This window comes from Strix uralensis, chromosome 1 (assembly GCF_047716275.1).
Source record: "Strix uralensis isolate ZFMK-TIS-50842 chromosome 1, bStrUra1, whole genome shotgun sequence".
NCBI classification, from domain to species: Eukaryota; Metazoa; Chordata; class Aves; order Strigiformes; family Strigidae; genus Strix; species Strix uralensis.
In genome coordinates this window covers 89439422-89464003 of record NC_133972.1, presented here as the reverse complement: position 1 = coordinate 89464003, position 24582 = coordinate 89439422, and the positions used below count along the sequence as shown (strand labels likewise).

General features: G+C 38.8%; 1 protein-coding gene across 2 annotated transcripts in view; it reads right to left on the bottom strand.

Annotated features, from left to right (window-relative positions):
• Positions 1 to 24582, bottom strand: part of CDH12 (cadherin 12) — a 320014-nt gene that overhangs the window by 29101 nt on the left and 266331 nt on the right. For both annotated transcript variants that reach the window (XM_074873891.1, XM_074873900.1), the window contains exons 8-9: positions 22633 to 22820; positions 11977 to 12230 (exon numbers count right to left, since the gene is read on the bottom strand). In XM_074873891.1, the coding sequence (XP_074729992.1) occupies positions 11977 to 12230; positions 22633 to 22820 (442 nt within the window). The remainder of the gene's footprint in view (positions 1 to 11976; positions 12231 to 22632; positions 22821 to 24582) is intronic.

Genomic DNA, 24582 nt, shown 5'->3' with positions numbered 1-24582 from the left:
AATGCTGTCTCATAAGGTTTTATAAGAGCAGCAATGGTGAATATCCTTTTTTCTCCTCTGTGCAGCATGATAATATGAAATAAAGTGTAATGCCTAACAGTAGCAGACAATAGTCTGCGTATCATTCATGTTGTCCTGTGTTAATATAACCACAAGGTTCCCTCTCATATTTTTTAAGCGCCCTTTACACTGTCCAACCCAGCAATCGTTGTGCTGTATACATACAAAGTATTATATATAAAATAGTAGATATATTTAATAAAATAAAAATACTTTTTTTAATAAAACTCTGTTAATATCAAAAGGATTTTTGAAAATAAATTTCTTAATATAATGAAAATAAATAGGACCTCTCTTGTGCAGAACTCCTAGTTTTAATATCCTGGATTTAATAATGCGATATTCTCCTTGGAGGAAGTAAATCCAGTCAATTTTATCTACTTTCACAAAAAAACCATAATCGGATATATTCATAGTAAGAGTTATTAGAAAAATCCAATGCTAATAATAGCAAATTAACATTTGAAGTTTTGCTGTAAAATTTTCCTGTCATTAACTGAAAAATGTAAAGGACATGGTAATGTTCCAAAGTGGCAGATGCTGTTCTGCTAGGTTGCCTTTTTTTGTTTATATGTTTAAATAATTTATTAAGCCACCTCCCTTAATGGGAGCAGAAGCTTTCTGTACCTTTGCTGAATATCTTCAGGACACTGCTGAGGCATTAAGAGGTCAAACCACAGAAACCCTGACTGGTTTGTTGTCAGATCTTATCCTTTGGGTAATCCTGGGGATGCCAGCTGGATCCCAGAAGAACCCTACCCATGTAGATACATAATAATCTCAATACTTAATTCTATTTTTTTTTCTTCAGGGGGATAGTAGGAATGAAAGAAAAAAAGCCCAACAAACAAGCAAACGACAAACTCCAGTTGAAATGTGAAAAGGAACCAGCACTGCCATTCACTACTATCTAAACATTGTCACTAAATCTTAACATAACATCTCTCCTAAGTGCCGGTCTGACAGAATCACAGAAGGGCTTCTGCTGCTGTTCCAAGTTAAGTGGTTAGCTCCTACCTTCACCTTCCTCCCTGCTTCCAGTGAGTATTAGTTCTACAGTTCTCCTACATGCAATTTCCTTTTAAAATGAAATGGACCAGTTTGTAAAGAAATAGTTTGGTTTCAGCTGGCTTCTAATCTAACCTGTTTCACAAATTGGGTTAATGTGCAGTTGGAGTTGCAAAACTGATGCTGATAACCCTCTCATGGGTGATGCCTTGAAATGAACATCTCAAGGCTGCATATTCAGATGCAGACAAAAAATAAGCAGCCAATGTAGTTGGTCTAGCTTGCTGTAAGTGCCTTTACTGCCATTTAATAACAAAAACAGCAAGGTGAGTGTAGGTGGAAAGGTCTTAGTGGCACTGCTTTGTTCAGAGGTAGTAAAAACTAGAGCTGCCTGTGTGGGTGATGCATATCTTTCATATTATACTACATCATACTTACCACACCTAAAAATAAATACACCCTCCCAATTTACTGACATATTAAAATATTTCTGACAGTTTTACCATGACTTTTCTTTCATCATTCTACTCAAAATGCCATATTTCTTTATGATTTTCCAGAGATTTTCAAAGGTGCTTGGCAGTGATGTAAAGATGTTATAATAGTCCAAGCTGAGTGTTTTTGAAGAGCCCACTGAAGTAATGTATCTGCTTTTTTGGGGGAAGGATAGCTCTGTATTTGTTAAAATATTTTGGCTTAAAAAGCAGAGAATTTTTGGATTATTTTGATAGAAACTCAAATAAGTTGTTGTACTTCTCTGTCCCCTTTTCCAAAGGCCTTCAGCAGTGTAATTTCTCAGACTGATATCCTGTGAGCTGTACTGCAGCCTTCCCAGAATAAACCATGTCTGCTGCACATCAGGTAGTGATGCTTTAGAGAAGGACAGATGGAATTGCTACAGTTTGGGAAAAAGAGCAAACACTTCTTGTCAGAATGTCCCATGCCTAGCATTTTCATGTCTTTCATATAACGCATTATCTTCCACAAAAAAAAATAACACAGTTTGTGTCTTCTGCGTACTACATGACTGAGTTCACAGTCCTTCACACATAGCTGCATACATCTGTGTTTTTATCAGGAGTGTGAAGGATTAGTGATTTTAGCAGTCAGTAGTTTACCTGATCTGGAATGAGTAGTATCAATGCAAACAAATTATACTTTGCTCCTTTGGAGAAAATTGACTATTATGCAGAATTAATTGACAGGGAAGAAGTGGCTGCAGGCAGCCAGACTCTAATGATGGGGCAGAATCAAGCAAGGGAAGCTGTTAAACTTTTCATAAGCCTTATAAATCTTACATAAGAATTTTAGTAAAACACACTAGGCAAAATAGGAAATAAAACATGCTGCAGTTCAGTTATCAGCACTTGTGAGCTGCCAGCTCTGCCTGCCTAAAAATTTCCTTCCCCCTCTCTCTTTAAAGATTTTATTCATTTGTTTATCCAGCCCTTCAGTCAGCTCCAGTGTCTGCTCTGCATTTCTCATTACCAGCTGAGTATCTTATCAAAAGCCATTGTCATTTGGAAAATGCATTGTTTTTACTCAGTTTTAACATCATTTTTCCTGCCTTATTGAGCAGACAGAACTGTGAGACAGCCAGGCAGAGGGAAAGCTTTGTCCTGTAGTTTAATTAAGTCTCAGCTGTTTGGACTGTGAGCAGCAGTAGAAGGCATGTTGACTTAAAACCCTCACTCCAGGCTTAGCTGTCAATATTGCTATGGTGAGAAAGCAGTAGAGCACTTTCTCTACTAGCACTACAAATTATAGGCCCTGAACACCATTTCATCCTGATTTTGAAATTTGTATATTTGCCCTCTGCACTGCTGCCCATGGTCTGTTCTCTCCACCTTAATCCTGCCCATAGCATGAAGGACCCACCACTTGCATTCATCGAGGCACCCAGGCACTGGAGGGTACATCTCACATTTGGTGAAGAGGAGAGCAGGGTGGTCATCTGGATGTGTATCTGTATCTCTATCAATGGCACAGTGAGTATAGAAAGACAAGAAACAAATGAGTCTGAGTGGACCCCTCCCAACTCTTAAGAAAGCCGAGAGGGGGAAATCGGCTGCTATGTCTCTGTCTGATACTTAGCCTCAGTAGAAATTATTTGAAGTTATTTTGTACTTGGGTGCATCAGATCTAAACAGCACAGGATAAGGCAGAGATGCTTCCTGGGCCTCTGTTCCCATGCCTGGCCTGAAATGCTTTATCTTACAAAGTGCTAACACAGTAAGTAGCATAGCTGCTATAGAGGAGAGCAGGCCTAGTGGCATAAATTCAACAGGAATAATCTTTGATTGCTTTGCTTTTGTATCATGTAAATATTAGCTCTGTTCTATATCTTTTGGATACTAAAATCTGAACAAATCTCTCATTTTTCCCCAGAAAAAGCTGAAGTAAAATGCCAATGCTGAGACAATCAAAGAAAAAAACAAACAGCAGCAATCATGTTGACTCTAGAGAAAACTGCAGCACACAGTAGAGGATTTATAGCTTACTTAGATCATCAGCTGGGACTCACTTGGACTGTCAGCTGGATCTGCAAGAGGCAACACTCAGTGAACTCAGGAATTGGAGGCTGCAGTGTTGCATTGAAGCTGGTTTGGTGAAGTGCTCATAAAGTAAAAGATTATTCAGGATAGCTCTGACACTGCAGGATTTGTTGCATTTTCCTTTTTTGTTTCTCCTCCTCAATCCTCTGCATGTATAAAGGAACCCAGATTCTGCAGACATCAGTGAAAGTATGGAGTCACCTTTTCAAAGGTTTACAAATTTCATGAGGGTCCGAGGCAAAAGTTGATGGATAAGCACCTCCTTGCTCTCCCTTACATGTTGATGGTCTGGCCTGAATCAAGTCAGGTCCCATCATTTGCCTCTAAAAGTGGTTCTTCTCTCATCCTACCTGAGCTGGCATTTCTGTGCTGTGTTTCCTCCACACTATTTTCAGATTTACTGCCTAAAATAATCTGTTACTATAGATCTGTAGACTTATTATTTCCATGAATGCTGACAGCAGTATTTTTAACTATTTTCCTTTGTGTTTGCACATACTCAACCGCGGCATTGTATTTGTATTATCTTTGTTCCTTTTTCACATCCAGCCACCTTAGATGATTCTGTGCCATTATTTGCCACACTCTCTGATCCAGCTTAGAAGAGATGGAAGTCACAGAATCACAGAAGGGTTGAGGTTAGAAGGGACCTCTGGAAGTCATCTGGTCCAAACTCCCTGCTCAAGCACGGCCACCTAGAGCCAGTTGCCCAGGACCTTGTCTAGATGTTTTTTTAATATCTCCACGGAGGGAGACTCCACAACCTCCTTGGGCAACCTGTGCCCATGCTCAGTCACTCTCACAGTTAATAGTATGTTTCCTGATGTTCAGAGGGAACCTCCTGTGTTTCAGTTTGTGCCTCTGGTCCTGCCACTGGGCACCACCGAGAAGAGCCAGGCTCTGTCCTCTTTGCACCCTCCATTTGGGTATTTATATGGATTGTTAAGACCCTCCTGAACCTTCTCTTCTCCAGGCTGAACAGTCCCAGCTCTCAGACTTTCCTCATAGAGAGGATACTCCAGTTTCTTTATCATCTTTGTCTCCTTTTGCTGGACTCCAGTATGTCCATGTCTCTCTTGTACTGAGGAACCCAGAACTGGACACAATAAAAGCAGAAGTATCTGAAATCTGTCTGCATCTACAGTCAGGATGTGATTGAAACTTCCAAACACATAGATCCCCAAAAGTGTATAACTCTCAAAAACCCTGTTGCTCAAACTACATTAAAAAACCTGAAAGCAAAAAAGTGTTACCAAATATATAAGAAACTCTATATGTAATCATAAATATTTAAACATAATAATAAATTTGACTATTTTGGGGCAGGAAAGTAAAGTCAATGTTTACAAACAGACCTAAAGGAGAAATTCAGATTGAAAGGAATCTGACTAGGTTGTGATGGTTAAAATAGTTATTCTGGAAAAAGATACAAGATCTTTAATTTAAAATGTTGGGAATATACTAGGAAGATGGTTTCAGGTTTGACTTTGTGCAGAATAACCAACTAACATGCTTCCCCATAGCACATAACTTTTTCTTAGTGATTGCTTTAAGTTCTGACCCTTTGTAATTCTCTTAGTGTCAAGCCCTGAGAGGTTCACAGATTGAGGTGATATGGCTGTAGCCATTAAACCTCTGTTTTAATCTCACAATTGCTTTCTAGAACGTTTGAGAAATCCATTGCTGGAGAAATTTGGAATAAGAGCCCTTAATCAAAAATCAGGAAGACTATTATTTGAGCTAAAGTAAAATTACAGTGTATGCCTCTGGGATGCGAACTGGCTTTGTAAAAATCACATCACCAGGTGGTACAAGTGCTGTGAAGTAAACTAGAACTATTATGATCATATTGTTCCCTTCCCCTCACTCTGGCTTTTTAGCTATTCTCAATTAATTTAAAAGCTTTCCCTGCCAAGTTGTTCTTTTCTGCCTTGAAGCTGAATGCACACTTCTTAATTTTCAGCATCCACTTCCCTCACAAACAGGTCATTCACTGAAAGCTGTAGTCCATAATCTTCTTGGACCTACACATACTTTTAGCTCTAAACTCCCGACTGACATTTTATAGCTTAATATGATTGCATGTACCAACTGAAGATCACTTGCTGTTTTTCACAAGCATCAGTAAGTTTATGAATTACTGACTGTAAATAAAGGTTACTGGCCTCTCTTAGTTTTAAACTTTGTTTTCAGTTGCTTTTGATTTGCTGGACTTGGGAAATAATATTTCATGCTGCAGGTGCTTCCAGGAGTCAATCTAGGAAAATTTATGCATGACAAATAAATCCTAGCAAACTTTTATTTGGGAAGGTCTGACTTCCCTCTAGCACAGGCTTTCTGAGTTGTGCCAGAAAGTACTCACCCTTGCTCCATGTTCCTGCCAGTCCTGCAAAAACCCACACAGATCAAAAAGTCAGTCTGCATGTGCTCCAAACTGACAAAGAAGGTTTTTTTCAGCTCAAGCCTCTGGCTGTTTCCAGTGAACATGTTGCAGCATCACAGAGGGCTAATGAGTGACAGCACATTTACATTCCCCACCAAAGAATGGTGTGTGATCCCTTCAGCCTTAAATATATAGATTTAAGATTAAGGTTAAAACAAATCTGCACTTTTTTTGTAGTGGCTACTTGTAGTAGCTCCAAGCTGATCACTGGAACTGAGGTTCCAGAGCTCTTGAATTAATACAACTGAGTCACTTATCAGCTGAGCTCTGGTAACTGTCTGCTTGTGTGCACCCAATCCACTGCAAATGTGAAAAAAAACCATATTAAATTAAACTACCATGAAGGGGATTACCATAATAATTTGTTATACACATCTTGCCTCACAGTAAAGGTAAAGCAGAGAGATACAGTCAGTTGCTGTGACTCTGCTGAAGAGCAGGAATTCATTAAGATGCAAGAAAACAGTTCCTTTTGAAAGTCAGTTTATACACAGAAGAGAAAGATTTTTCTGCCTTGTGTTTGAAGACAAGTCACCTTTCTATTCAGTGTCTTAAAACCACTGGTTGCTGAGGAAGAAGACAGCTCATTTAAACCTAGACAATTACAAAGCAGTAGATGGGATCATATGGGGAGGAACTTACAGGAAGAGGACAATGTAGTGGAGGATGTGATTGTCTGAGGTCATGAAGACAAAGTCTAGGAACCAGAGAAAAAAACAGAGGAAGAGTCAGAATATTGAGGAGATATAGGAGGATGAAGTAGAAGTTTGTTACCCTGTATCATTTCCAGCATTGTTGGAAGGTAGGTAGACGGGAATGTTGTTGTGTATGTGGTAGCTGAGTGTTCACTGAGCCAAATGAGACTGGAATTGAAGAGGCTGGTGGGGAAAGAGCAGATGTGTCGGCCAAATATACCTGTTGAGATTCAGAGAAAATGTTGGGATAGAAACCCAGTTTCTATAGTTCTAGAAAGAAGATCTGGAACAAAGAGAAAAAATACATCAAGCCACTGAGATCAAAAATTATGTCTGTCATCAGCAGAAGAAAGAAAGCCAGTAGAGCAGGACACAAATGAAGCTAATGGGATGTGGTTCAGGAGGAAAAAGGCAGAAACCAACTGTGGGAGAAAGAAAGATGGACTGTGAAATAGTAAACTGGTGTTAGACTGCCAGAGCATAGGAGATCTAAGAAAACAGTGGGCTAGTAGGAGAACTGAAAAAGATAGCAAGAGATCTGCAGCAGGAACTGAGAAGTACTAGTGCAGGGATTTGAACTGGTTAGCCTGGATAAATTAGAACTTGGAACAGAGGACTTAAAAGTGGTCGAGGAGACTGGGACTTCAGTAAAAGGCAAAGGATGGAGTAGAGCTAAAATTGCAACAGAAACAGACAGGAGGTAACAGAGCAAGAAGTGTGCAAAACTCACCAGAGCAGCTAAAAAGGAATCAGTTCCTGAGTCTGGCCATCTTTTATCTGTGCAAAACCAACTGGCTAAGCATCTAGTTCCCCTCCAGCATGATACCATACAGAGAAAAATAGCTATCACTTAATCTGTTATTAAATGAAGAGGCTTGGGGTGCTGGAACTAGATGTCCCAGTCTTTCTATGTATGTATGTAACTATAAGATACATTTTGATGTCATAGGATGGGACTTTTCTTTTTGAAGAAAAAGCAAATTCAAAAAGTGTATGCACAAAAAAAGTCAGAAGAATTATAGAATTGGAAGGTTAAACAATTTCCTGTTACATAAGTAACTTTAATTCATCTTGTTTATGCTTGTACATTAAGTTTAAGAATTCAGGAAGAAACCTACTATTTGTATTTTCTTGACCTTTACATGACAAAGTATTGCACTGGGAAAACACAACCTATCCATAAAAGTTTCTGGACCACTGTGAACTAGTTAGGAAAATAAATAAGGCTTTTCCTTTGGAAGTACATGCAGGGAATAGAGCCTTGTCCCCAGGATACTGAGGGCAGGATTGACCTGTGACTAGTACATGACTTTTTTCTTTCTTTAATACCACAGTTTCGTGACTCTGGACTTGGACAGGAAAATGCACAGTCCCCACAGCTTTTCTGCTTTGAGTGGTACTTGCAGTTCATAAGGCAAAACTACGGAGTCAAGCAGAGAAGATCTGAAGGGCACTGTTGTAGCACGGAATATGAAACTCATTGTAATTGGAGTCATATCTGGGATTCACATCAGGGACAATAATCCTTTCATGCTTTATGACAGAAGATCATCTTCAAGGAAATCTGACAGCTTCAAAGTTGTCAGTGCAAAGTTGTTGAACTTCAGACACAGGGTTACATAAAACTCACTATTCTAGAAAGTACTGCAGATAACTCAGTCTTGCCATCCATTTGCACTTTCTTGTTATTTAGACAGATCTGTCTATAACATTCATGTCGTATGGACACATATAAAAGTGATTTTTAGGAAGTCCTAAAATTCCTTGTACCAGAAGGTACAAGGATTTTTACTAAAAACATTTGTATATCTACAAAATACATTGATTGTAATACACTACAACACAGGTGCTTATTTTTTTCTCCCAGACAGCTTGTAACCATTGTAAACTAGAGGAGTCTGAGAAGAACACAAGATCATTGTTCTTTTCAGAAGTGCTTTAGGATTTTTAATGGCCACAAAGTACATAGGACTTCATCTTAACATTTATGCTGAGCATATCTTCCAGCACTATGGATAAAATAGGAATAGACAAAATAAATCTCCTGAGTCACATAAACTCAAGATTTAACACAGTTTGAAAATTAGGGGCACTGAGGTAATGTTCCAAAACAGCTTCAAAGCCAGTCACCCTTGCAAGTGTTGACAACCTGCGGCCCTCTTTCTCCTTGTGCTTAACTTCCTGCTTCTTACTGAATGTGAGCTCTGTGCCCTTTCATTTCAACATCTCTAACAAATATCACCCCACAAACCAAACCTTTTAAAATTCCTGACTTGTCCAAGCACTTGATTCCAGTAACGAGAAAAAAGAAAAATTATATAAACCTCACCATTTTCAATGGCTTCCAGCAAAATATTTTTCTTTTTCTAATAACTGAATCGAGTCTTCATTCTTAGCTGTTATCTCCCCCTTCCTGATGTGTCTAGCAAAACAGAGCTAAAGTTTTTGTCTGATAACATGGATTTAGTTGCTGTGACTAGTGCTGTTTCCTTTCATGTAAGCTGTTCTAGCCTGCATTGTTCTCCAGAGTTTTGCCTTCTGTTGCATACAGTGCAGATTAGTCTTTTATCCCATTCTCTATTGTTTGGCAGATTGTTGGTTTTGTTGTTGTAATGGACATCTTAATGGCCAAACTGCTCTAGGAAAGCATTTCAGAGAAAATGAATGAATTTCTAGAGAAACTGTGCCACCCAGCAAATTGTATGGGCTGTTGCCTCAATGCCTTATTTGCTTTTCCATGTTTGTTTAGAGGGCATATTTACTCAGAAGATGCAAAGGACTTCTTCTTTAAAATATGATTAAATTGATGGAGCCATTCTTTACATCTATGAGACTAACAGCTTTTAAACAGCTGAAAGAGAATAACTGGTTATGATACATTAAGAAGTTGTAATCACATGCAACTTTCAAACTAATTTATGCTTTTCCAACTTCTGGTCATGTAATTTTTTTTTTTTTTCAGTTAGAGGATATAAAACTTATGGAATATTGAACACACTAATACATCAGTAACTAACAATTGCATATAATTTCTTTTTCTGCTTGGAATAGTCAGCATTTGGATACAGATAGATTCTTCCAGAGCATAGGAGTATCATCAGATCTCCAATAAATTAGTAAGAACCTTATAAAATTCAAAGAGCTGGAGATCAAGCTGAAATCAGAAAATCAAATATATCCTCAGGTAAACAAAAGCCAAGGAAGAGATTTCAGGACAAAAACATGAAAACTGATAGAAATAAGTGATCTTACAAAGCTAGAAGAGAGCTGCACGGAGAGGTTTCCATCTTAATCTTCTCAATATGTCAACTGACTTACTGGAACACATCCCTCTCCTTAAAGCAAAGTATCTCTCTCCAAAGTCCACCGAATTAAATGTGTTGCTTACTTCTGGGTGGGAGCGTCCCTCTGAGAAATTGGTAAGACTGGAACATAGTTCATGTTTTTCTCTGGGCATGAACCAGCTGAATTGCTGCATAAAAAGTGACCCTGGGAGCACTTCCATAGGTTGTTTGTGTAAAGGGTCAGCAAGTAGAACAGTAAGACTAAAAATGTAACGGTATGTTAAAATATTCCTGATCTTTTAAATGTAGATGGGAATTTGGACACCCAATGATTTCAGGGTTAAAAAAGGTAGACATGGACACTAAAATGGGTTAGGATTCAATATTACAGTGAGTGCAGTGTATGGAGAAACCATCGTGAAACGTTTTTTCTTATGTAGATGCAAATGTAGGTTCAGTAACTAAAGCACTTGAGTCTCCTAGGAGGGTTTGTGAAATTAAAAACTGTCACTGAGGAGTAGTTATACACTGAAATGATTTTGCTGTCATATGAAAAACTGTTCAACAATATGATTAAAGGCTTGCTGTCTGGTTGCAAAAGTATATGGTTTTCAACAGAATGTTGACTTCAGTGGGGCTATTTTCATAGACTACCACCAGGGAAAAGGGTTCCCATGTCAGTCTTTGTCAGTGAAGGTTTTGATCCTTTGTCAAGGAAGGAATGTGTCACAGATTCATGCACAAATAAATTTCTGTATTAGAAAAGAATGAAGAATGTATTTAAAAAAAAAGTATTGAAACAAACAACATTAGTAATAGCTTTGAGCGATAACTGAATTGATGAAGCAGGACATAAACAGTCACTGTTACATGTTAAATTTTTGCATATGATTGCAAAATATCTAGCATGTTTATTGTACATTTTGAGAAAATGCTCAAAATACACATAGTTAATAAACATGGATTAAAAGGTCTGAATTAAATTTGTAGTCAAATATGCATGAATGCATATGCACTTGGTAGACACTACTGGCATCTTCCTGTTCCATCATAGTCCCATTTGATACACACTGATATTTAAAGATCAATGACTTCCATTATGTCTGCAGTATTTCTCATTAAAATCCGTGAATAAAAATATTTCCTGAAGTCAGGTAGATCCACCATAAATTGGTAGTGAAAGTATGTGTAATGACTGACTACATCTTAGACCGTGTCTGCACAGGAGCTTTCTTATTGGTAAATGAGTCTGGTTCATTTTATATTTTCTAATGTGGCAGGAAATACATCAGCAAAATCAATATATTACATTTGTATAACAGCTCTCTTGTTCCTTTTATTTCAGGAAAATTAGCTATACTAGTAAATGAGAGGTTTTGCTGGCAGGGGTTTACTTGTGCTGAAGTCTGCTGAACACAGCCATATTGGTCAGCAATCATGTTGCCACAGCCTTAGCCAAGACAGATGTAGCAATTATTTATCAAAGCATTTTTTCTTTGTCAGATGTAGAGAGTGGTTCTTGTAAAAGGGGCAGTGCTCACTGTCACCTGTTGAGGTATAACACAGACAGAACACGTACAACCTCCTTTTTCACTACTGTACTTCAGAGCCGCTTTTGTGGAAGCCCCAGACACCAGGCAAGACAATGTTTTCACTTCCTTAGTCTGAGCACACCATCTCTGAAGTCATGTCAGTGCATGGTAATTTATATGATCTGTATGATAAGAAGCTGTCAGGACTTTATATATTTTTCCAGATAACCCACCCAAACCAGCATCTCTTTTCAATATTTTTCAGAGCATCAGTTATCTGTTACAGTGACAGACTTGGAACATTTTATTTCTTCTTACTGAGCTCTTTGCCACCGAGTCTCACTGTCAGCAGCCCTTTGGGTTGTCTGAGAGTTATTGAAGGAGGAGAAGCTTTCTTACCTAACCGAGCTGCTGCCAGCATCAAGGTCTTGTGCTGTCACTGCACCTATAATGGTCCCCACAGGCGTATCTTCATAAACCTCCATTGTGTACATAGGCTTGCTGAAAACTGGAGGTTCATCCATGTCCAACACATTTATCTTCACAGTGGCAGTATCTTTGAATGGACCCACAGACTGAAATCGATGGTCAAGATGGAGATTGGAGGCCTCGACTTTAAAAGTGTATGCCTTTTTTGTTTCAAAGTCTAATGGCTGTAGAAAGAACAAATGCAAAACATCAGATTTGACTAAAAATTAAACATTGCAAAATCACTTTTGTAGGATTAATCTGACATAAGTTAAGATGCCTTCAGTGTAAACTTCGGCTCCTGAGCTAATAATCTAAGCTTGTTTTGCAGTTCATCTCATGCTAAGGTGGTTTCTGAAATAGGCCAGATGAATCATATCCAGGAAATGACTGTTTCTCCACATCAAAAAAATCAGGTTGACTGGCATGGATGTAAACAGTTACACTGTAGATGTCTGAAGTTAAATGAGTGAGATTCAACTCTTGCAAATGAGCTGTGTGCAGGTTATCCAGAGATTTGCATTCACAACTCCCACACACAGGCAACCAGCTGTCTAGATTCCTTAAATAGAAGATTTCAATTTCTTTTAGCAGGGAAAGCTTTCAGAGCACCATGACAATGATGGAAATGGGCCCAAATGAAAACTCTTATATATACCAATGGGTCAAACCAAACTTCAGGTATGGCTTGGAATGTGAATTCAAACTTGATCTGAACCAGGTTTTTCCTGTAAAATGTCTGTCTTAGCAGTGAACTGCTATTCACGCCATATATTTGAGCCACATGTACATTGAAAAATGCAGACTTTGACTCTGCCTAATGATCCCAGGTGTAATCCACGAGGTCTGGAAGGCAGCATAGCAACTTTTGCATATCTATCTGGGTTTCTGGAGTTTTGATGGAAATGCATCCTTCAATCAGATTGTTTTGGTGTGGGTTTCCGTCAATGTACATCAATTTAGTGCCTTTGGTTTTAGAAAAGTAATCACCTCAAAAAACCTTAATGCACTGTTATTTAGTTAAAAAGTCACAGAAGCTAAATGGTTTAGCTGCATTGACTTTCATGTTGTTTTTAATGCTACTGACAGTCTTTTTCTGATGTCTGGGTAACACTGGCACCTAGTGGTTTCTGCCTATAATTGTCAAATTGCAAATTTTCTAATGGGAAAGGATATGCTATCTGGAAAAGAGAGCAGGATCACAAGTGTATGAGCAAGAATATTTCAATGTCTGGTTTTTTTTGTTTGTTTCTTCAGCCATCATTACTGCAGTGTTTCCAGTCATTTGTCACAGCCAGGATAGATTTAAATTCTGCCATTTTCTGTCCTTATCACAACAGGACATAATTGGCCAGATGACTGGCTGGTGTAAATTGAAGTAGCTCCATTAAAATCAGTTGAGTTACCTTGACTTCCATTAGCTGAACAGCTAGTATAATGATGTTAAATCTTTATGAAAGACTTTATAATTTTAATAGACTAGATGGTCAGTCTTCTCTGAGCTGGGGATTTAAAATTAGCCATCCAAGTCTATATTCCATAGAAATAATCAGGCTTGAAAGCCAAGTACTACTAACCAATCCACTACCACATGCAACCATCCTCCTACAGACAAAATTCCCATTAACACCCAGTATGAGTTGTACCTTCATGACTGGACTGACAGAAAGAAGAAACCAAGGCTAAGAAGAAACAGACAAAATTAAGTGCCGAAGATCTTGTGCCCCAGCAGTGAAACCCTTCAAGTTGCCTTCACTACAAATGGACATGCTGCTTCATTAACCAAACTGCTGTCACACTGTCTTTGAAGTTTCTATGTGGTATATATTTTCTATATAAAGTGAAGTCATGTTCACTGTTATGCATTGCAAAAAAAATCCCCCCCAACCAAACAAAAAACCCCCCACAAACTCTTCTCCAGCTAATTATATAAATTGTTAGTTAACACATTTTCAAAAAAATATATTAAGGGGAGAAAACGTGGAGTTTAAAGAACCAGTCTGGAGTGAAAAAAGTCTATAAGGGGTTAAGCTAGATGTAAATGATTGAGACAGAGAAAGTAAGAAATCTAAGCTCTCAATTAAGTAATAATTTAAACTGATGCCTCGTATATATTTTTCATACCCCCAAAATTGCATTAAACCTGTTCAGACTGGCTTCTGCGATGCATGAGTATATTTGCGGATAGATGTACTAATGGAAAGAGCCATAATCCATGTGGTTCCTGCAGGCTGTCTTTCGCTGAGTTACTCTTCAAGGCAGGAGTACCAGATCACAGTCCTTGGCCAGTGCCCAGTCAAAACTTTCATGATGCAAGGGGAACAGAGTGGTTGTTTGGGGATGGACAGAAAGGAATAAGATTTCAAGAAATTCTGCATATCAGTGTGCTCAGGCTGGCATTTTTTACTGCACAGCTACCCAGAAGATGGATAAAGTGACTGCATTACTTCTCTTCCCCCAGCACAGGGACAACACTATGGTATATACTTGAAAGGACATTTTGACCCCAAGAAAGGATAACGTTTTCCCACTGTAACGCCAGAGCAACACATTCTCTCTTTCTGACCTTCTATGGGTCTGATGATCAATACAGTTAGAGATTAAACAATACACGGCCAATGTAAAGCACAGCTGACCAAATGTCAGAGAAAGAAATCAGTGACAGACTCCCACAAACTAGCAGGATTTAGCCTTTTAATATAAGTGAGGCTAAACTGCAACCGAAACTTCTGTGGAAAAATGGGAAATGTTGCAAATACTAAACCTAGGACTGAATTTTAAAAAGTAAAAGATTAGGTACAACATATATCATGCAGCAAAAGGGTATGGTATTTATGTATTGTGTGTATGGGGGCTCCATGTTACAGTCTCTTGATCAGTTCTGGTCTTCTCAGTTTTGAACAGTTGAGCCATATAGATAGCTACTGACAGTCTCAAATTTTGGCATTTGTCTGATATGCCCTGAGTCTCCTGAAAACAGAAGAATTGAATGTCTGCTTAGCTCTCAGGCAAAACCATTTGGATTTTTAGTTTTAAAGATGTTAAAATAGCATTTCTTTGTGTTTCTGCTTTAGTAATGGTCACTGCCACTAAAATCTGTGAAGAAAATGAGTGGTCCACACAATATTTTAGTTGCTTTTTTTTTTTTAAACATACTTTGCTGCTACATAATAAATGTATGTGCTGAGTCCTATTTCTATTTAAAATCTGGAATGCTGGTAAGGGTACAAACATAGCAGAATGTTTGAATCTTCCAGAAAAATAACCTGTAAGATTATTTAAACATCATTCAGTTAATCAGATTTTGATGGAATGACTTCGGAGAGGTGGGGTTTTTTTATAAATAACCAATAGAAACATTCATTCATTCAAAAAAAAAAAAAATCTGTTCAGAAAGTTAAGTTTGAATAAGGCTTTTATTTTACAAAAGTTACAAGTTATTCCACAGTAAACAGCATTTTTGCTAAAATTAAAGCAATGTCTTATTAACTGTGAACTGCTCAACAATTAGAGGAGTATTTCTAATTGACATTCTAAGTACTAGTGACAGAATAGATGTATTTGGCCCCCCTACTGGTTCTTATCTGCCTTTTCCTATGTTGCTGTTACAAGCGGCTCTATATAGTTGCATAGTAAAGCACTATCAACATACATACAGCTGTGTGCAGCAAAGGCACTCTACAAATCCCAAAAATCAAATAACACATGCTGACAAATCACTTTATTTTGCAACTCTGGAAGTACCATGAACGGACTTATCTAGTATGACTAGGAAAGCACATAAACAGCTCTGTGTTAGAAATAAATATATTTTGATATATTACCATATTCAAGGTAGAAGAAATGCTACTCTAAAGATGTATCTGTATCTAAATTTATAAGATAGATCAATGGATAGATGGATAGATAGATAGATGGATAGATGGATAGTTAGACATAGAATTAAAGAACTGAAAGAAAAAAAATGGGATAAAAGATATAATGAATACTGATGAGAAGCATGGCAAGGGTGGGAAAAGAACTATGCTGTTACTTTGCTCTGCTTCACCGACAGGAAGGACTGGAAACTCCAAAAATTTCTGCTTTGTATCCACATATAAGCGATACAACAGTATTGTTTGTAATACAGGTTTTCATGACTGACATCATCTACTTGGACCTATGCAAAGCTTTTGACACTGTCCTGACCAACATCTTTGTCTCTAAACTGGAGAGACATGAATTTGGTGGATGGACTACTCAGTGGATAAGGAATTGGCTGAATGGTCACACTCAAAGGGTTGTGGTCAATGGCTCAATGTCCAAGTGGAGAGCAGCGACAAGTGGCATTCCTCAGGGGTCGGTGTTGGGACTGGCGCTGTTTAACACCTTTGTTGGTGACATGGACAGTGGGACTGAGTGCACCCTCAGCAAGTTCACCGACGAGACCAAGCTGTGTGGTGCAGTCAACACCCTGGAGGGAAGGGATGCCATCCAGAGGGACCTTGACAGGCTTGAGATATGGGCCTGTGCAAACCTCTTGAGGTTCAACCAGGTCAAGTGCAAGGTCCTGCACATGGGTCAAGGCAATCCCATGCACTAATACAGGCTGGGTGGAGCGGATTGAGAGCAGCCCTGCGGAGAAGGACTTGGGGATAGTAGTAGATGGAAAACTGACTATCAACCAGCGATGTGTGCTCGCAGCCCAAAAGCCAACTGTATCCTGGGCTGCATCAAGAGAAGTGTGGCCAGCATGTCAAGGGAGGTGATTCTCCCCCTCTAGTCCACTCTTGTGAGACCCCACCTGGAGTATGTACTGTGTCCAGCTCTGGGGCCCCCAGTATATGAAGGACATAGACCTGCTTGAGTGGATCCAGAAGAGAGCCACAAAGATGATCAGGGGGGTGGACCACCTTCCTTATGAGGAAGGGCTAAGAGAGTTGGGGTTGTTCACCCTAGAGAAGAGAAGGCTCTGGGGAGACCTTATAGTGGCCTTCCAGTACTTAAAGGGAGCCTACAGGGAAGACGGGGAGGGACTCTTTATCACGAAGTTTAGTGATAGAACAAGGGGTAATGGTTTTAAACTGAAAGAGGGTAGATTTAGTGTAGATAACAGGAATAAATTCTTTACTGTGAGGGTGGTGAGACACTGGAACAGCTTGCCCAGTGAAGTTGTGGATGTCCCCCCACCCTGGAAGTGTTCAAGGCCAACAACCTGATCTAGTGGAAGGTGTCCCTGCCCATGGCAGGGGATTGGAATTAGATGATCTTTCAGGTCCCTTCCAAACCAAACCATTTTCTGATTCTATGATATGATCCATACCTACAATGATGGAAAAGCTGTATTTTGGGATGAGACTGTAAGCCCCAGGGCAGTCGCACTGTATTGAGAAGAAGTGCATGTAAACTTATGCTTGTCTTTATAACAGCACTGTGCAACTGTAGAACAACTGTGTGTCATATGTGCCTGTCTCAAAACCTGACAATACTTTCCCCTTGAAGATGGGTTAAGTATCTGTGTATTTTGTGAAATATTGCCATCAGACTATTCATTGTGCATTGACATGTTTCAGTCACTGCACTTCTAAACTGAATTTTAAATAGCATAAGCAAATAATTGGTATTATAGAGCAGGTTTATTTATTAAAACAAGCTCCTGATCAGCGAGGAATATTCATTAATTACAGACATGAGAATGCACAGTAAAAAATGAGATCTGTAGGCCAAATCTACAAGTGCTGTAGATTTGACCAAATCTGAAGTGAGTGTTTCAAGATTGGTAGGAAGTGGACAAACTATATGTATGTTCTGTATCTGGAGAAGGGCAGAAGCTGACCAATGTCAGTGGTTCAGCTGTTTGCTGCTCTCAAGCTTTTCACCATTTCAGGAAAACAAACAAACCCAACAGCTGTATCTGCAAATTTCAGAGACTAAAGATCTCCCTTTCCTCACCCTTTCTGTTATTCTTCTCTGTGGCTGCCATGGTCTTTATGACTGCATCTGCACCCGGGTCACCACTTTCTACCTGTACTGAATGACTTAATATTGCCTGCTCTTCCCCCTCAATATGTAAAACTACAATTCCCACTCACACAAACTCATGAGTTATGATTATAGGCAGACAGCGCCTATGCACACACCTGCAGAGGGTATTATTCCCTGCCTCTGGAGATTGAAAGGATGGGGCAGGGTGAGCAGCCTGTTAGTAAAGCAGTTAGTAAAACAGTCTTGTTAGTAAAGCAAGTAGTAGCCATAATGCAATTCTGGCTGAGGGGCATCAGAAGTCTGCCTTATGCTCACTGTTGTGGTCTACAGATGCAATAGACCGTTCTCACATTACAGCAATATCCCAGAGCTACATACATGGGCTGTTCCATGATCAAGACAACCCAGCTCAGTCAGCAGTCAAACTTCTACTTGCTGACTCCAATGAAAGGCTTTTTCAGTGACCCCTGAGGTTGCAAGGAAGCATACACTCCAAATACCTCTCTGCAGCTACTGGGTCTGTTCACTGTCCCCCCAGTTGCTGTTATTTTATCATCACAAAGTTACTGTTTCTCATCATGCAGTTCTATGTCCTCTCTGACGTTTTCATGGATACAGCTTTGCCACTTGATCAGTTAGCAGTGGTACACAGTTTACAAAAAACAAGATGCAGATTTTCCCTGAGCTTCCACTGACACACATGAAGAAGCTCACCGAGTATAGTGCAGCAGTGTAGGATCATACCAGGTGAAGCCTAGAAACAGCTTTTTCCTTGGTTTTAATGACACTCTGCACAAATTAGCAATGCCTGAGCCAGACTTAGTGCTTGAACCCTGCTCAATTTCTGGATTAGCTCATGCTGAGCCAATTAAGAGGCTTCTGCACACAATGGGTTTATCCTATGAACTCATTCTTAGCTTAATAAATTTAGTGCCAACTGTTCAGTAAAGATTGGGTCCTTCTGTTTCCCTTTTCTGTTGGGTGTGGTCATTAAAGATTTCTTACCAGTTTCAATAGAGTCAGTAGCTTGCCTGGAACTGACATATTTTCCCTCCATACCTGTGAGCACTACTCCATGCCCCTCCTGAGGCCACTACACTCCAGTACAAAGGAGATGGTCTCTTCTGTCACCCTGCTTCTTGTAGCTTGCACTCACTGTAGTTTGCTGAAGCATTCAGGTAAGGTGACAGATACTATATAAATACAAAACCCAATAAAAGCTGTATTAAATAGCACCAGACAAGGGAAGAAATTGGTATTTATATTCCTAATATAGTAATATTTCTTACTCTTATAGAGAACTGTATGCAGCATTATCCTAAAGCCAGACATATTCCATTCTTTTTCCTGATACTATTTTTTTCCTTTTTTTTTGAGAAAGGGGAAGCTATTACAGTACTAACCACACAGTGGTGCTAAATGGCATTTGGATCATATCTTTAGCAGAATATAGGAAAAGCTATTCCATTTTTAACATATGTAAATAGCACGAGTAGTAGTAATCAAGCTTATATAGGATTATAACACAAAAATAAATTAGCAACCAAAACAGATGGTTTAAGATGTGCACCTTGTACAGCTGTAGCTGTTTGTTGTGCCCATTTAGTGTCTGAGAAGGCGAGAATGGCCTTTTGCCTCTGCCAAAGAACAGTTTGGCTTGTGCAATTTTTTATCATCAAATGTATTTTCCACGAAAAATAAATGTAGTCCAGGAAGGCTTAATTTTTCTCAATTTGATATAGAAATGTCTCCATGTTTTTTGCATAACAACAGAACAAAAAGCATCTATGCAGTGACTGACAGTTTCTGGCTGCAAGAAATTTTTCAGGAAAAATAAAAGCAAACTTTATAAATGGTTTTGAAATGGCTCAGCACTGAATTACTGCAGCACTTATAGCATCAGAATATGCTGTGCATGAGTGCAAACTTGATTTTAAAGTACATGGCACTTTTTATTAGTGGCTTTGACTGTTTATTATTCATAATTCATAATTGAAAGTGTTAGTCCTATTCATTCACCAGATTTGATTTAAAGAAGGACTTAAATGCATACCTGACTTAAATATTTGCGTAATCGCACAAGATCAAATCAGTGTTTTGAACATCATGCAATGTGAAATTGCTTCTCTGGAGGCAAATGAATAGTGCTGTTGCAGGCCTGTACAGTATGGGTAGCAGTAATATTAATAGGTGTCTACTGAATTGTGAATGTCCAGCAGTTCTGAAAACCTGAAAACTGCTACCCATGAAAACACATTTATAGTATTACAAGCATACAGGATATGAAAAGACAACCGAGTTAACAGTATCTTTAAGAATCCACATTGCTCTTGTTTAACCTGGGATCCAGCAAGGAACTTAAGTGGATGGATTTTGGATGATTCCAAACACTTGGATCATTTAAAGCTTAGTGAATTGGACCTTTTCGCTGAGAAAAGTTTTGTGAAGGGCAATGTGTATGCAGGGTCTGTATAATGGCATTCTTTGATAGAGGACCTGCATGTTGGGCTTATCTTTCCACATTCCTGCATAGAACAAAACTGGTATTTCCTGACCTTCACAGCCTGTCACTGTCCCCAGGCTCACTATGACAAAGAAGATTAAGAAGGAATTAGGATTATATTTTTTTCCCTCCTGTTCAGTGACAATGATCTATCATTTACATTAGGCAACATCGACTGATGTTCTGCTGTTTGTAAAAGTGCCCTAAACTTTCAGAAATGTTATATCTTGTTATTGAAAAGACTAAATAAATGCAGCAAAATACAGTGATCAGCTTTAAAGTATCTGGATATAGAATTAGCTGTGTCAGTTTTGTTTGTTTTGTTTTGTTTTTTTTTTTTTTTAATTGGTGGTTCAATTAGATACTGTGTAATTCCCCATATAGCAGTCTCAGAAGTGGCCAGGCATTTTGCCTGTGCTGGTCCTAAGATAACTGCATCAGGCAAATTCATACATGCATGCTCTTCATCAGTAACAAGTATTATATGCATGCTCTTTGAATCTGCATCACTCTATTGAATGTTTTGCCTATACAGTCTAATATATATACACACTTAACCATAAGTATGGAAAAATTCCATTGCTGTGTATAAAAACAAGTAGCACAGCTGAGGCATAGGACTAATCCGGGAGAACTGAATCCTATCAAAAACCTACACTTGATACTCAAACATTCATTTTTCAATGGTTCCTACTGATTGCCATTTCCGACTGGCAGTGCATATGGAGGGGCATGCAGCTGCTAAGCCTGACAGTTCCAGATGGAGCTATTTTTGAGTCATCTCCATAGAGGGAAAAAGGTGATCAAAACAATTTTTTAAAATGAAACGAAGTTTACAAATTCACATAAGGAGTAAGAAGTACATTCAAACTTTTAGTCAGAAAAGAAGGGGGTGTGTGAAGAGCACAAAGAGTTTGTGTCTTATTGACAAATTACTTCCTGTGGGTATCATAGCTTCCATTTTACGTAACTAAAACTAGCAGAAGAGTAAGTGACTTATCATCTGGTCCTTTAATGCACGCATGGATAATTTACCATTTCCCGGGTCAAGAGGTTGAAGCCAGGAATCTCATTGTTAGAATGAATATAATGCAAATATAGATCCATGGTCAGAGCCAGGGAAAATTTAAGTACCTAAATTCTATTGGAACTTAAAATTCTCTTTTCCTAAAGCTTGTCTTAATACACATGTCCAGAACTCTTTCCTTCCCAGACCCTTGAAAAGTGTTCAGCTCATAGATGTGTTTATTTTATAAAAATTACACCTACAAGCATGAACTGTCTATAAAACATAACCTGGCCTTTCAAAATGAGCTGGTGGTTCAGATTTCTTTCTACCAAACAAGTTGATCATTGGTGTACATGTACATGCTTGCGCTCAGAAGGCAACCATTGGTTAAAATGTGACGGTCCCTGGTTTGGCTCTCTCCTACTGAGTGCTTTAAACACTAAATTCCAAATAACACTTATCCTTTCCATCTTCAAAATTCATAAATTCAGTAACCTTGAATTTATTCTAGCACACTAAAGCAACATCAACAGCTGAGATGCAATGTGGTCCCTTGCATGAATATCTGATGACAAGCTATTTGGAACACTATTAAGGGACTGGAAGTAGGACATGTCAATTCGCAATATTTTGGGACTTCTCTACCCTGAGTAAAAACTCTGTTCACCACAGTACTGTACACCAGCTTCAATATTAAAATAACTAACATAAAATAAAAAATTTCAAAATAAAATGCTTATAAGTGCAAATAAAATATATTATCCCAAACAAAAAATATATCTCTTTCATTCCATGCTCAGAACTGGAGCATTTTTCGTATGGTTTTAGGTGGAAAACTTCCCATAAAAGAGAAATTATATTTTCTAGACAGAGATAAAAATTACTCCTCTGCCATTAAAACTGACATTATTTATGAAAAGTCATACCTCATTGTATATGAAATGAAACATCAAACTCCAGTATTCTTTTAAGACTAAGATCAAAACCACAAATTGTAATAAAGATACAAACTACTGTGTGTTACTTATCAGGTATAATTGCACAACATTTATTGTCTTACCTTGTTTCTCACTTGAGCCATAGGTACATACAACCCATCAGTTCCACATACCTTTTTCAGTTTGATGACTCCTTCCTGGGTGTTCTCATCTGTTGTGATGTCAAACAGGTTTCCTCCATCTCCTGGAACTATGCTGTACTCAATTTCTGCATTCTTTCCAAAATCAGGGTCCACAGCTCTGATCCTTCCAATAGCGGAACCAACATGAGAAGACTCAGGTACTTTTAAATGGAAGATACCTGTGACAAAGTAGCAGACAGTCATTCTTGGGATTCCTTGATAATTAACATAGTATGTCTGATTAAAACCATGGAGCCTGTGCAAAATAAACAGACTTAATTTATCCAATTGAAATGATGAGATCACAACAACGAAGGGTTAGAAAAAAAAATGCATGTTTTACCCACTGATTTCCCCTAGGTTCTAGATTTGGTCCAGTGCAACTGTAAGGGCCTTAGCATCTCTGTCTCTTGAGATATCTAGCTATATTTCTATCTTTAATTTTATCCATATGGTTCACTCTTTTAAATTAAATTGTACTTGTAGATAGTACATGTTTATAAGTATTTTCCTCTTATGTTTAACAGTTTTTAGTATCTGAATTTTTATTTTGTTCGAGAAAATATATCTATGCATTTCAAAGGAAAACTTCAGTGGAAAAACGATTTTCACCCATTTCTGTAATATTCAGCATTATAATTACATGTACAGCTCCTCAGGGAGGGAAAGATATTAAAAGGTATTGTTTATATATTAGCCACCAGAGGGTGCTCTTACTAAAAGTTCAGCGCTGAAAAATTTTTAGCTCTGCACACTTTTATTTTCAATTTACTATTCGTGGTAACAAAAGTTTAAAAAAAAAAAAAAAACCACAAAATTTACACACTTTTAAAATAAGCATTACTACTGATATGTGAGTACAAAATGGTTTCATTCAGGGAAGCAGCTATGTTGGAAAAATGTTAGACATAGTTAAAATAGCTAAAAGAAAAGATCCAAAGTACTTTTGAGTCAGCCTTGATTTTAACAACATCAGTAGCATCAGGCCTTAGTTTATAACACCCTGTCCTGGCTTATTACAGCAGTGGTAAAGCACCTGCCCCTCCTGCTCAGCTGCATCTCTGGCTGGAGTTGTTATCTCACAGCTACCATTGAACACCACCATGTTCACATATTTCCAGTGGACAGGTAGCGTTCGCCTTTCTTCACGCAGCAGCCTTTGCTGTCAAAACCGCCAGCAGCTTTTGGAGATGATTTCAGCAGGCCCAGGATGCTTGATTCACTTCAGCCTGGCTCTCAATAAAGGTAGCATTTCGTTTTCCCGGGTCATTCTCCAACAGCTCTCACAGAGCATCCCCTTTAGCGCAGGAAAACATCGACAATGGCCTCCTTTGTTCCTCTGCATGTGAGCACATAGAGGAAATTTGCACCTCTTTTTCAACAGTATAGCAGGACAGGCATCTGTGACTAGTGGGAGGCATATTAGGGAGATGTCTCAGAGATTTCCACCTGGCCGTGGTTCAGTCACGCTTCACAGAATCACAGAATCACAGAATCACAGAATCAACTAGGTTGGAAAGGACCTTGAAGATCATCTAGTCCAACCATTAACCTAGCACTGCCAGTTCCCATTTACACCATATCTCTCAGCGCTATGTCGACCCTACTCTTAAACACCTCCAGAGATGGGGACTCCACCACCTCCCCTTCCACTGCCTAATAACCCGTTCTGTAAAGAAATACTTCCTGACATCTAGTCTAAACCTTCCCTGGCCCAACTTGAGGCCATTCCCTCTTGTCCTATTGCTTATTACTTCGTTAAAGAGACTCATCCCCAGCTCTCTGCAACCTCCTTTCAGGTAGTTGTAGAGGGCGATGAGGTCTCCCCTCAGCCTCCTCTTCTCCACACTAAACAACCCCAGTTCCCTCAGCTGCTCCTCGTACGACATGTGCTCCAGACCCTTCACCAGCTTCATTGCCCTTCTCTGGACACGCTCGAGT